General features: G+C 41.3%; 1 protein-coding gene and 1 long non-coding RNA gene across 8 annotated transcripts in view; one reads left to right on the forward strand and one right to left on the reverse strand.

Annotated features, from left to right (window-relative positions):
• The window catches only part of LOC144683598 (uncharacterized), a 55,547-nt gene extending 49,909 nt beyond the window's left edge, over nucleotides 1–5,638 (reverse strand). For both annotated transcript variants that reach the window (XR_013577298.1, XR_013577299.1), the window contains exon 1: nucleotides 5,043–5,638. This is a non-coding gene — a long non-coding RNA (uncharacterized LOC144683598). The remainder of the gene's footprint in view (nucleotides 1–5,042) is intronic.
• LOC144683597 (homeodomain-interacting protein kinase 1-like) overlaps nucleotides 1–16,621 on the forward strand; it is a 116,531-nt gene that overhangs the window by 54,115 nt on the left and 45,795 nt on the right. For all 6 annotated transcript variants that reach the window (XM_078546781.1, XM_078546776.1, XM_078546778.1 and 3 more), the window contains 3 exons: nucleotides 69–192; nucleotides 12,894–13,013; nucleotides 14,774–14,860. In XM_078546781.1, the coding sequence (XP_078402907.1) occupies nucleotides 69–192; nucleotides 12,894–13,013; nucleotides 14,774–14,860 (331 nt within the window). The remainder of the gene's footprint in view (nucleotides 1–68; nucleotides 193–12,893; nucleotides 13,014–14,773; nucleotides 14,861–16,621) is intronic.

The raw sequence follows: 16,621 nt of genomic DNA on the forward strand, positions 1-16,621 counted from the left end.
ATGTTGGTTTTAATGATAACGCATATCAGTCTTGTATGAGTGCTAATTTTTTTCCCCCCTCTTTGCAGAGCTCCTGAAATCATTCTTGGGCTACGATTCTGTGAGGCTATTGACATGTGGTCGTTAGGCTGTGTAATTGCAGAGATGTTTCTGGGGTGGCCATTGTATCCAGGTGCTTCAGAGTATGATCAGGTATGCAAAGCCTTGGAGAAAATCTGTAAAATGTGTAACTTTGAATATTTGTGTATATTACTGCTTACATATCACCATAGGTGAAGAGAACTTCAGCATTTATGTAATAAATAACTTATTGTGTATTTGTGCTAAGATAACTATCACTGATCTGTTTAGAACACATGGGTGTTGGCTTTGAACACTTTACTGATTTTTGTCTTTGTGTGTTTGTGTTATGGATGGGTGTGAGGTGACAAAGTATAAGACTATTGATATTCAACTTACATATTTTTAAGATAAAGACACGAATATTTCTGTTTTTAGTCCAATTTTCCTGTACTGGTGGACACTCTACTTGAATTTTACAAGCTGTTGCCAGATTTAAGTGGCTCTGCTTTTCTCCTGCATGAGGTAGAGAGACACAGGGATACTGCCAGTAGTCGTTATAGAATCATTCTCCCAAAATTGGCACATAAGTGTCTGTCCTCTGCAGGAGGCCTAATCCAAAGCTGAATTTATATTGCAGTTACAAATGGGTGGTCAAGATAATTAACATTGAAAAGATTAAAGTCATTGTTTTCAGCTCCTGCCACAGACTCTGTTCGCTTGCAGTCAGTTCCATGCGCCCCCTCCAGCCAAAGTCCCTGGCTCTGTACAGTTATATGCAACCCCCATTTTGGCTCTGAGTTGACCTTCTGATTTTATATCCCCCATTACAAAAACCAGCAACTTTGTAACATGGATGTCTCTGCCCTGTTGCCTTGGTTTATGTGCTGGTGAAACTCCTCCATGCGTGTTACCTCCAACCTTGACCATTTCAATGTTCTTTTGGCCAGCCCCCACCTTCATAAACTTGAACTCATCCAAAACTCTCTGATATTTTAACTTGCATCATTCACTTATCATTCCTGTGCTTATTGACCTACATTGACTTCCGATCCCCAAACATCTTGATTTTAAAAATATTCTCTGTGGCTTTGTCCCTTCCCCTTCATAGAGTTTTACAGCACAGAAGGAAGCCCTTTGTATCATCTGAGGATGTGTGAGCATGAAGTGGAGGGAAGGGGAGAGGGGAGAAGGAAGGATGAGGTCGGGCTGAGGACTGGGGAGGACTGAGGTTCTGGGGAGTAACCGTGAGGGTGGGTAGAGTTGGTGAATAAGTGAGAGGCGTGGTGGTCGTGGATAGGATAGAGTGGAGAAGTGAGGGCAGAAGGGTGGGGAAGGAAATAAGAAAATCGACTTTGCCTCAGAAAGGAGACGGGAGTTGCAGACCACTAATTTTCCTTCCAAGTGAGATAAGTAAGAAGTGTCATGACATGACTTAAACATCTGGAAAGGTAGTGTTGGCACTATTTCTGTTTCAGTTGCATAAGTTGTGTGGGGGGGGTGGTGAAAGGGAGAGTTGTATTTACTGAAAACTTAACTTCTTTGGGGAGAGGGGGCATTGATTTTTTGCCTGGGGATAGGGCGGGGATCATTTGGTTCACTGCCTGGTTTCAGCTTCTTGAATTCACCTTTTTGTTGAGCAATTTTTCTGCTTCTCAATCATGTGTTGGGGATTTCTTCAGTCTCTTAAATGATTACAGTAATTTGCAACTTAATGTTTTTTGACAAGCCTGTCCTGTTCTGTCTTTTGCATTTAGGAGGGCCATGTTTCTATAGGCTGTGCTTGACTGTGGGCACCTTTTAGATCTTAAATAAAAGCAAACTGCTGGAAATACTCAGCAGGCCTGATTCGGTCGAAGAGTCATATTTGATTTGAAACATTAATTCTGTTTCGCTCTTCACAGATGCTCCCAAATCTGCTGAGTGTTCCCAGCATTTTGTTTTTATTTCAGATTTCCAGCATCTGCAGTATTTTGCCTTTTAGTTCTTGTTTGCTTTCTCTATCTGAAGTCTAACATTTTGTAGTTTTATTAAGATGCTTTGTTTCAGAAACATCTTTGACATTTCGTTTCCTCTTCCTTTAATAGTCCCAAAAATTAGTTACTAATTTTTCCTTTATTTGCTGTCACTTAACATTGTCATGTATTACTCACACCACTACCTTCAGGGGATACCTTTAGAATATTGTGACCATGTATGGTGCTTTATTAATATATTTATGAAACAATTTAAATTAGACATTTATTACAAACTTAAAAAGGTTGAGATTTTTTTTTTCTTAATCATTTAACCCTTAGCACTGACTTACTTCACTTTGAGAAGCGCACAATTTAACAAAGCACATTTTGAGATTTCTGAATTTGGGCCATCTTTGCTGCATTTCTGTGGAAGAATAAAGCATGTCTTTAATCAGCTTTGACATCTAACACTTGCTGCTGTATTTTCCATGTGACTGTTACTGGATATATGCCAGTTCGTATACCTCCCAGCATTTGTAATATATTTTGTATTTATGCATAGCAGTAACAAGTTTTGAAGCTGTTCCTACTAGCTAGTAAGAGGAGGCTGCTTAACTGTTGAAGCAACTGTTTCCTTTTGTAAACTTCTTCATTGTTTAATACTTTTTCCTGTCAATCACTTGTTTGTTTTATGTGCTCATGATGCTGTATTCCATCCACTATAGTGCTGTTGTTATAGTCACTGTTTCAGCATTTGATGGTATTTGCAAAAGAGCATCATTCTTCAACCATGCTTCCCCCACCTCTGAAACAGTGAATGGACAGTGTGTCATTGGTTTGCAGGTTTGTGCTTGAGAACGTGTGTCCACACAAGAGAAACTAAGTAGAGCAATATTATATACTGCTTTGACATTACTTGCAAAACAGCTTCATTATATACATTGAGTTAAATGCAAAAGTTTCTGAACAAAGAATTTGGCAGAGTTAGTGCATGCATTCAAACGAGCACCGAACGAGGCAGTCAAGGTGAACCTGTGCATCAAAATAATTTTCCATACCCTTCCATTCACCAGTTCTTAGAATTCAATGACTCGCTCCCCTACCAAAGCTTGACACCATAGGAACATAAGAGCTGGAGTAGGCCATTCAGCCTCTCAAGCCTGCTCTGCCATTCAACTAGATCATGGCTGACCATCTACCTCTACAACTGCACTTCCTTACTAGTAAATGTTCTGCACCCATGTGTCCTGTTTAAATACCAGAGTATTTTTCATGGAGATGGATGGGAAGTTCACTTTAAATGTCATAAACAAGTTTACTCATTTTTACTGATCTGGGCCATTAATGCATTTTAAGTTGAAGACCATCTTTAGGTTTTGATCAGGTTTTGAAACCTGGTCATTCAGCTGGCTGACTCATTCGGTCAGGTAACAAGCCAATTTTTCTACATATAAACATGTGAATTAAAGGCAGGAAAAGGCCATTCGGCCCCTTGAGCCTGTTCCACCATTCAATAAGATCATGGCTGATCTGATTGTAACCTCAACTCCACATTCCTGACTGCCCCCAATAACCTTTCACCCCCTTGCCTATCAAGAATCTATCTACCTCTACCTCTACCATAAAAATACTCATACTTCTTCCACTGCTTTTTGAGGAAGAGATTTCCAAAGACTCACGACCCTTTGAGAGAAAAAAATATTCTCCTCATCTCTGTCTTAAATGGGTGACCCCTTATTTTTAAACAGTGCCCCTTGTTCTAGAATCTCTGACAAGAGGAAATATCCTTTCCACATCCACCCTGCCAGGACCCCTCAGGTTTCAATCAAGTCACCTCTCACTTCTAAACTCCAGTAGATACAAGCCTAGCCTGTCCAACCTTTCCTCATCAAACAACCCAACTATTTTTTCTATTAGGAATTTTGCCTCCAAAAATAAGCAGCAGGAACTAAAGGTTAAATTTTCCTCTTGTTAACATAAGAATGTTTTGGCCACTTGTAACACTGCTACTTCTGCCCCAGCTGAGATCTGCTGACTTGGCACGGTACATTGAAAATGGGACCTTCTAGTCTCTATAACCTGATCATTATCAGTTGTCAGATAAGCTTAGTTATATTGCTTTTTGGTTGTGTTTTAAGCTCCTTTGTTCCATAGTATTAAATAATGTTACAGCAATATTGAAGCTTAGTAAACATCACTGTGCTTGAGCTTTAAAACTGAGGAGACCACCTAACTCATGGTAACTGTGCTTTTGGTGAACCTGTTGCAGGACTAGTGGTCAAAGTTTTGTTCTTGCTTATACAGTTTTTCAGTGGCTTAAATCCTTAATACTTGGAAGATGTCACACCAAGGTTAATGGTGTGCTGCTGTTCCTGTAGGCTGGCTGAGTTCATTACTGGGATAGTCAGATCCCAAGTAGGTTTTTATAAATTAAAAATTCTAGCATGAAATGGCTGAAGTTTACTTCTGGTCCCATTATTCAATAACTTTATACAAAGATCACTTTTACCATCTGTATTTCTGTCTGTGAAATGAATTGCATAGGAACAGAGGGCCCAAAAATGAGAAAACGAACGTGTATTGTACTTAGCACTTTCATTTCTGGGAAGTTAGGCCTCAGTAAGTGGGTGTGGCTATTGCAACAGACTTGTTTTTGTCCCAATTGATTAACAGAAAACTGGTGTGTTCATAAAGCAACAGATGACTGCTATTATTGGCATTAGCTGAAAAACTGATAACCACCAGCCTACTGGAATTTACTGCAGTTAATGTTGATAGCAAATGTTTCCATATAATCTGCTGTTGTAAATTGCTGTACAATTAAATGAGACAATGTAAGAAATAAAGCAGTATTTTGAACCATATTTCATTACTACTCTTTCCCCATCTATTAAATACATTATTTGCACGTGGCATTCCAACTAAAGCAAACAAGTGACTAGCATTTTCCACCGTAACCATTGATTTGCTTAACCAAATCCCTCGCCTTCATCATTCACCCCACACACACACACACACACACACCTGTCTTCCCCTGGTATCTTTGTTAACTCGGATCCAAGGAAACTTGAGTAAAATTGGTGCACATCTTGCATCTAGGGATAGATGTGGCTGGACCACATCAAGCTGTGCTAAAACTGTGCACTACTTTAGGATCCGCTTGGAGGGTGGAAATAATAACAGGGTTGTTTTCTCCACAACCAACTGCCTCAAACCTCCTCTCCCTTGCTCCTTTCACAATCGCGTCTTAAAAAAGAAATGCTTATTCTCTTTCAGATAGCCAGGCAATGAAGGAGAAATGGAGCCTAATCTTTACATACTTAGAAGCTTTTATTTACAGAGATGCATAATGCAAACATGCACCTCCAAACTCATAGGAGCACAAGTAAATTCTTAATTAATGTACACCACCTGAATACAGTTAAACACTTGTATTCAGTTACAGAATTCACGGATTCATTTCTACAAAGTTAGATCCATTTAGCTTCCTCTGGTAGTTCCTTCCCCCTCCTGCTCCCCCATTCAGTCAAACTTGCCTGCTTATATCCTGCACTTATATCCTAGCCCTAGTATGTTGACCTCATCAGCTTCCTTCAGTGTCTCTTCATTGTCTGGCTTCGTGGGGACTGCCCTTACTAGGTTCTGTTTTCACTTATAACGATCATAACGAGTGCATTGACAGCAAAGTTCCTTTTCTGCCCCTCTCCCTCCCCACTCAGTGTTATTTTGGGAATCCCCTATAACCCATAAGACCTTAGATGTAGGAGCAGAAGTAAGCCATTCGGCCCATCGACTCTGCTCTGCCATTCAACGAGATCAGGGCTGATCTGATAATCCTCAACTCCACTTTCTTGCCTTTTCCCCATAACCCTTGATTCCCTTACTGTTTAAAAATCTGTCTATCTCAGCCTTGACTATACTAAAGGACCCAGCTTCTACAGCCCTCTGCAGTAAAGAATTCCACAGATTGACTATCCTCAGTAAAGAAATTCCTCCTCATCTCTGCTTTAAGTGGGTGCCCCCTTATGCTGAGATTATGCCCTCTGGTCCTAGACTCTCCTACAAGAGGAAACAACCTCTCAGTATTTACCCTGTCAAGCTCCCTAAGAATCCTATATGTTTCAATAAGGTCGCCTCTCATTCTTCTAAACTCCAATCAGTACAGGCCCAACCGATTCAACCTCTCCTCATAAAATCCCTCCATCCCTGGGATCAAGCTAATGAACCTTCTCTGGACTGCCTCCAATGCCAGTATATCTTTCCCTAGATAAGGGGACCAAAACTGTTCGCAGTATTCTAGGTGTGGTCTAAATATTGGCTTGTATAGTTTTAGCAAGATTTCTCCAATTTTATACTCAATTTCCTTTGAAATAAAGGCCAACATTCCATTTACCTTCCCTATTACCTGCTGAACTTGTATGTTAGCTTTTTAGGATTCATGCACGAGGACCCCCAAATCCCTCTGTGCTGCAGCTTTCTGCAGTCTTTCTCCATTTAAATAATATTCAGTTCCCCTATTCTCCCTGCCAAATTGCATAACCTCACACTTTCCCACATTATATTCCGTCTGCCACGTTTTTGCCCACTCACTTAACTTGTCTATATCCCCCTGTAGACTCTTTGTGTCATCCTCACCACTTGCCTTTCCACCTATTTTTTGTCATCCGCAAACTTGGCGATAGTACATTCATTTCCCTCACCCAAGTCATTAATATATATTGTAAATAATTGTGGTCCCAGCACTGAACCCTGTAGCATTCCGCTAGTTACAGGTTGCCAAACTGAAAATGCACAACAACCCCCCCCACCCCCCATCCCCCACCTTCAGCCCCCTGGTATCCCAACTCTCTGCTTTCTATTAGTTAGCCAGTCCTCTATCCATGCTAATATACTACCCCAAACACCATGGGCTCTTATCTTATTAAGTAGTCTTATGTATGGTACCTTATGGAATGCCTTCTGGAAATCCAAATATATTACATCTACTGGTTCTGCTTTGTCGACCCTGCTTGATACCTCCTTAAAGAATTCTAATAAATTTGTCAGGCATGATTTCCCTTTCATGAAGCCATGCTGACTGTTTGATTAGAATATGCATTTCTAAATGCTTTGCTATTACATCCATTAATATAGACTCCAACATTTTCCCAATGACAGATTTTAAGCTAACTGGCCTATAGTTACCTGTTTGTTTTTTGTCTCCCTCCCTTTTTGAATAAGGATGCTACATTGGCAGTTTTCCAATCCTCTGGGACTTTTCCAGAATCTAAGGATTCATGAAAGATTACTACCAGTGCATCCACTATCTATGTAACTATGTGTATGCTGATGATACTTAGCTGTACCTCTCTATTACCCCTTGATCATTCTACTGTTTTTTTGCTGTCAAACCTCGTTTGTTTTAATTTATTCTTTTTGTCCTGGATGGTAACCAGCTTCTTGAGTGTTGTTGGAACTGCACTCATTCAGGCAAGTGGAGATTATTCCCTCATACTCCTGACTTGTGCCTTGGTGGTGGTGAAGAGTCAGGAGGTAAGTTACTCATCACAAGATTCGTAGCCACAGTATTTATATGGCTAGTTCAGTTACTGGTCAATGATAACCCCCTGGATGTTGATAATGGGGGATTCAGCACTGATAATGTCATTGAATGTCAAGGGAAGGTGATTAGATTCTCTCTTGTTGGAGGTGGCCATTGCCTGGCCTTTGTGTGGTGCAAATGTTACTTGCCCAAACCTGAATGTTGTCCAGGTATTGCTGGATGTGGGCATGGACTGTTTTGTATTTGGGGAGTTGTGAACGGTGCTGAACATTGTACAATCATCAGCAAACATCCCCATTTTTGACCTTTATGATGGAGGGAAGGCCGTAGATGAAGCAGCTGAAGATGTTTGGCCGAGGACACCACTCTGAGGAGCTCCTGCAGTGATGTCCTGGAGCTGAGATGGTTGACCTCCAACAACCACAGCCATCTTTCTTTGTGCTAGGTATGACTTCAACCAGTGGAGAGATTGCCCCCTGATTCCCATTGACTTCAATTTTGTTAGAGCTCCTTGGTACTGTACTGGGTCAAATGATGCCTTGATGTCAAGAACAGTCGCACTCACCTCACCTCTGGAGTTCAGCTCTTTTGTCCATGTTTGAACCAAAGTTATAATGAGGTCAAGAGCTGAGTGGCCCTGGTGGTACCCAAACTGAGCATCAGTGAGCTGGTTATTGCTGACTAAGTGCTGCTTGATACCACTGTCGATGACCCCTTTCATCTCTTTTCTGATGATTGAGAGTAGATTGATGGGGTGATAATTGGCCAGGTTTGATTTGTCTATCTTTTTGTGAACACGATATGTATGGACAATTTTCTACATTACTGGGAGATGCCAGTGTTGTATCTGTACTGGAACAGGTTGTCCAACATATAGTTTTGGATGAATTGTAACTTTCTCCAAATTAACGTTGGGAAGACTGAAGCAAACTCCTTTAGCTTCCACTATAAATGTTGCTCTTTCACCAGCAACGAAATTCCCCTCCCAATCTAAATTTTGTGCTAAACTGGATTGTTTACAACTCTGGCATTCTGTTTGTTCTGAGCTAAACTTTCAATTGCAAAGACTACCTACTTATGACATCACCTATATGTACCTTGATCTTGGCCTGTTCGCTGCTCAAACACCTCATAACACCGTTACCACCTATGCATTTGATTATTCTAATGCCCTCCTGGCTAGCCCCCAATTCTTCATGCTTTGCAACCTTCATCTTATCTAAAACCCTGTTGCTTGTACCTATCTCAAAGTCTTACTCACCCATCACCTTGGAGGCATTAGGACCAAGAGCCAATGTAACATTTTTACTGTTGTGTTTAAATGTATCCATGGCCAATCCCCTCCCGAGCTCTGTAACCACCTTCCCTCTAATCATGCCTTCCTTTTTTGACTCTTGTTGGAGCTGCATTCATCCAGGCAAGCAGTGTTCCACCAAAATCCTGACTTGTGCCTTGTAGATGGTGGAAAAGATTTGAGGAATCAGGAGCTGAGTTATTTGCTGCAGAATACTCAACCTCTGACCTGCTGTGGTAACTGCAACTGTTGTGTCTGGTGCAGTTACATTTCTGGTCAGTGATGACCCATGGGATGTTGATGGTTTGGGATTCAAAGAATTGAATGTCGAAGGGGCTCATCAGACTCCCTGTTGTTGGAGAGGGTCATTACCCAGCACTTAATAGTGTGAATGTTAATTGCCACTCACCAGCTCAAGCCTGGACATTGTCCATGTCTTTCTCCCTGTGGGCACAGACTACTTCATTATCTGAGGAATACCAAGTGGAATTCCACACTCTGCAATCATTAGTAACTACTACTGACTTTCACGATGATCGGAAAGTCATTGATGAAGCAACTGAAGATGTCTGTGCCGAGGACACTGGCCTGAAGAACTCTTCCAGTGATACCCAGCGCGTGATGAGGGAAAAATGCACTTGACCTCATCCTCACCAACCTGCCTGTGGCAGATCCATGACAGCATCGGTAGGAGTGACCACCGCATAGTCCTTGTGGAGATGAAGCCCTGCCTTCAAATTGAGGATACCCTCCATGGCACTACCGCTATGCTAAGTGGGATAGATTTGGAACGGATCTAGAAACTGAAAACAGGGCAACCATGAGGCTCTGTGGGCTATCAACAGCAGTAGAATTGTATTTAACTGCAACCTGTAACCTCATGGCCCAGCACACTCCCACTCTATCATTATCATCAAGCCAGTGGATCAACCCTGGTTCAATGGAGAGTGCAGGAGGGCATGCTAAAAGCAGGACCAGGCATACCTAAAAATTAGGTGTCAACCTGGTGAAGCCATAGTATGGGATTACTTACGTGCCAAACAGCATAAACAACAAGTGATATACAGGGCTAAGCAATCCCACGACCAATGGATCAGATCTAAGCTCTGCAGACCTGCCACATCCGGTCGTGAATGGAGGTGGACAGTTAAAAAACTCACTGGAGGAGGAGACCACAAATATCATCATCCTCAATGATGGGGGAGCCCAGCACATCAGTGCAAAAGATGAGGCTGAACCATTTGCTACAATCTTCAGCCAGAATGCCGAGTGGATGACCCATCTTGGTATCCTCTGGAGGTTCCCAGCATCACACATGCCATTCTTCAGCCAATTCAATACACTGCACATGATATCAAGAAATGGCTGAAGGCACTGAATACTGCAAAGGCTATGACCCCTGACAATATTCTGGCAATAGTACTGAAGACGTGTGCTCCAGACCTTGCTGTGCCCCTAGCCAAGCTGTTCCAGTACAGCTACAACACTGGCATCTACCTGGCAATGGGGAAAATTGCCCAGGTATGTCCTGTACCCCCAAAAAAGCAGGACAAATCTAACCTGGACAATTACTGCCCCATCAGTCTACTCTCCATCAGTAAAGTGATGGGAGGGGTCATCAACACCTGCTCACGGACGCAGTTTGTGTTCTAACAGGGCCACTCAGCTCCTGACCTCATTACAGCCTTGGTTCAAATATAGACAAAAGAGCTGAACTCCAGAGGTGAGGGGAGAGTGACTACCCTTGACATCAAGGCAGCGTTTGACCGAGTGTAGAATCAAGGAGCCCTAGCAAATCTGGAGTGAATGGGAATCAGAGGGAAAACTCTCTCTTCGCTGATGGGAGTTATACCTTGCACAAAGGAAGTTGATTGTGGTTGTCGGAGGTCAATCATCTCAGTTCCAAAAATCACTGCAGGAGTTCTTCAGGGTAGTGTCCTCAGCCCAACCATCTTCAGCTGCTTCATCAATGACCCTTCCTTCATGAGGTCATAAGTGGGGATGTTCACTGATGACTGCACAATGTTCACTCTTCACGACGACTCATACTGAAGCAGTCCATGTCCAAATGCAGCAAGACCTGGACAATATCCAGGCTTGGGCTGACAAGTGGCAAGTAAGATTCGTGCCACACAAATGCCAGGCAATGACCACCTCCAACAAGAGAGAATCTAACCATTGCCCCATGAGATTCAATGGCATTACCATCCCTGAATCCCCCACTATCAACATCCTGGGGGGTTACCATTGAGCAGAAACTGAACTGGACTAGCCATTTAAATACTGTGACTACAAGTGCATGTCAGAGACTAAGAATCCTGTGGCAAGTAACTCACATCCTGACTCCCCAAAGCCTGTCCACCATCTACAAGGCACAAGTCAGGAGTGTGATGGAGTACTCTCCAGTTGCCTGGATGAGTCTAGCTCCAACAACACTCTAGAAGCTCGACACGATCAAGGATAAAGCAACCTGCTTGATTGGCACCCCATCCACAAACATTCAGTCCTTTCACCACCGAAGCGCAGCAGCTGCAGGAACTCACCAAGGCTCCTTAGACAGCACCTTCAAAACCCATGACCACTACCATCTAGAAGGACAAGGGCAGCAGACACATGGGAGCACCACTACCTGGAATGGCATTCGCAAGTCATTCGCCACCCTGAGCTCGAAATATATCACCGTTCCTTCACTGTCGCTGGGTCAAAATTCTGGAACTCCCTCCTCTAACAGCACTGTGGATGTACCTACACCACATGAACTGCAGTGGTTCAAAAAGGCAGCTCACCACCACCTTCTCAAGAGTTCGAGATGGGCAATAAATGCTGGCCTCAACAGTGATGCCCACATCCCATGAATGAATAATAAAAAAAAAAAAATTCCTTGATCTGACGTCGTAAGGCTTCATAGGGACCAAAATCAACGCCCACCTCTCTCCTTCCTGTAGAGCACTATGCTGCCATCTCTGGTAGGTCTGCCCTGTCAGTGGGGCAGGAGATACCATGGAAAGTGTTGGAAAGCTCAGGGGCGTTGGCTAAGTGTGATTCTGTGAGTATGACTGTCAGGTTGTTGTTTGACTAATCTGTGTAACAGCTGTCCCAATTTTGGCAAAATCTCCCAGTTGTTAGTGAGGATGACTTTACAGGGTCAACTGGGTAGGGTAACTTGTGTCCAAATCTCATCGTCTAGGTTGAGACCCAGTGGCCTGTCTGGTTTTATTATCATTAACGATGAATCCCATGCTACTATTTGAAGAACAGCTGAGTTCTCCCATTGTCTTCAGCTTCATTTCTGCCTTGCTCAAAATTACAAAAATAATCCAATTTGTCATTGTTGCTCATGGGTCCTTGTGTGTAAATCGGCTGTACATTTTTTCTCTCTTATATCAGTAACTGTATTTAAAATATCATTCCATTGACCGGAATGCTTTGGGATGTCCTCAGCTTGTGGAAGATGCTATATAAATGCAGGTTATTTTTGGTACTTGCGAGGAAAACATTGCACTTTTGCTTTAACTGCCACCACTTATTTAAAGTGCTGCTGGTCTGCAGTTTTGTCTGTCCAAGTGTGAAGGAAGTTTCCATCTGGTTACTTTACCAACTGCTCATATCTTCGGTGTGTGCTGCACTCATGAACACTGTTTAAAATTGAATTGTAATGGCAGAGAGAGGAGCTGATAGTACAAGCAGCTGTTCAGCAACCAGCTGGAAACTTCCTTCATTCCTGGATGGACTGGCAGGTTAAAACCTATTGCTAAATTGAAAAGGCAGCAAGTAAAGAAACTGGAAATGAAATTGAGCTACAGGGTATTATAGGATGTTAGAATTATTACAAATTACTTTTCCTGGTCATCAAGCATAACATGGCATTGCATTGCATAGCAGCGGTCTGCTTACTGAATAGTAGTTCAGCAATAACTGTGCGCGTGTTGGAGGGGGGAATTTCTACATTGCATAGGATTTCAACCAAAATCATCTGCACATGTTTTCCAGTTGACAGAAGGTTGCATTTAACATCCTATTCTGTGTTTTTTTCTTTCAGATTCGCTATATTTCTCAAACACAAGGTTTGCCAGCTGAGTATTTGCTAAGTGCAGGAACAAAGACTACAAGGTTTTTTAACAGAGATCCAGATTCAGGATATCCATTGTGGAAGCTCAAGGTTAATTAGATCTTTCTGATTTTAAAAAAAAAATAATTCTCTGAAACGGCCATGGGAGATTAAATTAGCCCCTCAAAGTAGACTTGCATGTTTAAAACCTGAAAGCCGGGTATTTTTTTTTTCTCCCCAAGTGTCTCTATTCTGTTCTTGCGACCAATTAAAAAGGCAGCTTTTAGCTTGTCCCTTATTATAGTATTATATTATATTATAGTGTTGCCTGGCTATTTCTCTCATCCCTCATCACACACCAATCATAAGCATATCGTTGTGTTGGTTGCAGTTTTGGAAATTGAATTGTCAAGCATAGGTATAATCGGAATTGCTTAATGGCTAACCAGATGCATGTTTTGAACAAGTGGGAACTTGTTGACCTAAGTGGCAGACTCCTTTCCTTTCCCTGAGAAACTTGGGTGTGAAAATCGGACTCAAGTTCCGTCTTGGACGTTCTATCTGGAGAACTTCTAGCATTTTGTCCACTGAGCTCAACATTTAAACTTCTGGTGCATTGCTGCAGTTGGTGAAACCTGTTAACCAGTTCTCTAACTTTCATTCTTTTGGGCAGTGGCATGTGGCTTAATAGAGCTTGTTCTCCTCTGAGTAGTTCTGGTCAGCCATAATGATGATTCCAACGCACCATGGTGTTCAGATTCTTGTATAGACCGCACTGTGAAGTAGCTATTGTGGTGTCTGTTGCCTGCAAAATCCAGCTACTGACGAATGTAATCTTAATACAACAAGAAAAGAGAGTTTCTTTTCAATGAATGCCACACAGCTGCAGGCATTGGATGATACTGTCTGCCCTCTCCCTGCTGTTCTGCAAGAAGCTTTGTATAACCTCCTGTTTCAGGCTTTTAAAATTATTTCTGTTACTCCCAATAGAAGGTGACTTAGTTTGTTAGCCAACTTTAGTGCCAAAATTACATTTTAATGATTTCAGACCATTTATTCTGAATTTGGTTGACAGCGTATTCTCTCATTGTTTAGCCCGCCTTAAAAGATTTTGAGTATAAGTAATAGAAGTTCGGATTTGATTTACCTTTAGCAAAATGTATTAAATATTAGCCACCAACTGATGTTGCAACTCATGCAGAATTAATAACCAGTTCCTATGAATAGAGGAATCCATACAGTAAACAGCAATGTGACTGCCAGTATTATGAATTGAGGCTGAGATAATATTAGAGAAAACATTTGAAAGTATGATCTGATTCTTGCCAGAATTTTTGTGAATATATCAAATGTAAGGTGCTCTGGTTAAATTAATAATTTGCTCAGAAAGACCACGATGCCCCCCCCCCCCCAACCCCACACCATCCACTACCAGGTGATGGCTTAGGGTAATTTTAATACCGTTAAACTCTGTAAAGTTGCCATTTTAAACAAATAAGATTAATCATATTTGGAATTTTAAAAACTCAATCAAAGTTAGTCTGTGCTGCAGCATCTTCTGCATTGTTTATTTGATCTAAAATTAAGTCACAAAAATAACCTGGCCAGTGGCAAGATGAAAGTATCAGTTGAAGAGATGGTATTCAGCTTTTTTTGTGTAGTTGCCAGTAGTTGTGGTCTGTGCTGTTTTTTGTAGTCTTTTTTCAAAAGAAAACAAACTTGTTATCGGATCAACATAACTGGCCATGTTCTCTGTACAATCCAAAATACACACAATGGGTTGGATGTTTATATTTCAATATTAATTTGCTGTAATCTTTCACTGTAGTTTGTGAATTTTTTTCGGTAGTCATTTTTTTTCCTCTATTTAGACACCAGAGGAACATGAGTTAGAGACGGGGATCAAATCGAAGGAAGCAAGAAAGTACATTTTCAATTGTTTGGATGATATGGCTCAGGTAAATATGGAACTTGAAGATTGGCCTGCTACAAATTGTAGAACCTTCTGCTTATTAGTGGAATAGAAATTGACTCCTGGAACATATAACTCTGTGATTGCCTGATCATAAAGCACATTTGAGGCAACACTAGGAATTATCACCCTGGTATTCTTTCTCCTCCTTGTTCTTCCCCACAGCAGTCTTAAGCATTTTTTTTAAATCACAAAAGTAGCCATATTTGAGACTGGCACTTCAAGTGTTGAAGACCTTAGAACTTAAAATTTTTGACCTGGGTTTGCCAAGCCCACCAGATCCACTAAGGCCCCTGTTTTTAACTGCTTTAAATTGTGGTGTTTCATCAGAGTCTTTAAACATTGTTATTGTGCAGGTGCCTGCAATTTAATACGTGCTAGAACATTAAAAAGTATTTAGTGCTTAACCCAACAGTTCTCTCTGATGTAACATACAGATGTTTTATTACCTAATTTGTACAAAAGCGATATCACTTTGTATTTTTGACAAATGTTCTGTGAACTAATCCTTTTTGAATAGTTTCAGTCGTTGACCTGTGGATTTTAACCCAATTTATGAAAGCTAGACAAAGCTCCCAGACGGGTTAGTGAATAAACATATTCCATGGTTTTGCACTGAAATAAAGACTAGGTTTAATCTGTAATTTGTGCTTAATTAACAAGAGTGACAGTGGGTTTGCAAAAAAAAAAAATGATCCCATGGTTAATGGAGTTAAGAAAGTAATATTTTGTCATAAAGAGTATCACATCCAAGCCTGATACCCACATATGAAAAATTTTCTCATGGGGAGGTGGGACTGAAAGTGGCACAGAATATCAATCACCTGCCCGAGTAACTACATTCCCCCTTCTATGCAATGAACTTGAGAATCAGTGACTCCACAAAGACCAGGAATCAAATTCACATCTTCATGAACTTTATTGCATAGTTCCACGTTGAATGAAACAGCTCATACTCATAGGTGTACTGTTAAAGCATATAGAGGGGATTAAAACTTCCACCCATCCACTGTGGAGGACTCCGACGAAGTTGGAAATCCCAGTGTCAGACTACTTAACTCTAATGGTTGCCAGCCAGTTTTCAACGCTGCTGGTGCACCAATCTGGTGGGAATCTTGCTGTAATACTTTGCTACATCAGTAGTGGGCTATGGTTGAGCTTCTTTTTTTTAAATGCAAAATGGCTCCTCTGTATAGGAAACAGTCATTCTGTGATCAATTGTATTGAACTGGTCTTGGAATTTCGGATCTTTTTCTTTCTCCAAAGGCCCTGCCCCTGCTCTTGTCTCCAGCACATGCCCTGAGCAGGACTAGAAGGTTGGATATTCAGATATTCCTGACATCCAGCACCATTAAGGGTATAAATGAGGAAAATGCATTATATGATCCCATCAGTAGATATTTCACCCCCCGCCCTCCAAATTCCTTGAGCTTTTCCCCCTTATTTGCTTTGATCACCTGAATTTGGCTCTTCCACTAATTCTGGTGCCAGTGTATTTCAATAGATTCTACTAAATTGTGGCATTTCCAATCAAAGAATGAAACCAAATCCAATGTTTTTCAAATGTTATTGTGTTAAGTGTTAGTGGACTCATTTTCATCATTGGTGTAATAAATCTGTATCAACTTTGGGACATAGGATACTGCTTTTTTTGTGGATTTTCTAAGAATTTCTTGAATTCAACTACTTTAGTTTTGATACCAAATATAATAAGCAGTATGTTGATACCATTAATTATAATACTTTC

The sequence above is a fragment of the Cetorhinus maximus genome, chromosome 8 (assembly GCF_964194155.1).
Source record: "Cetorhinus maximus chromosome 8, sCetMax3.hap1.1, whole genome shotgun sequence".
NCBI classification, from domain to species: Eukaryota; Metazoa; Chordata; class Chondrichthyes; order Lamniformes; family Cetorhinidae; genus Cetorhinus; species Cetorhinus maximus.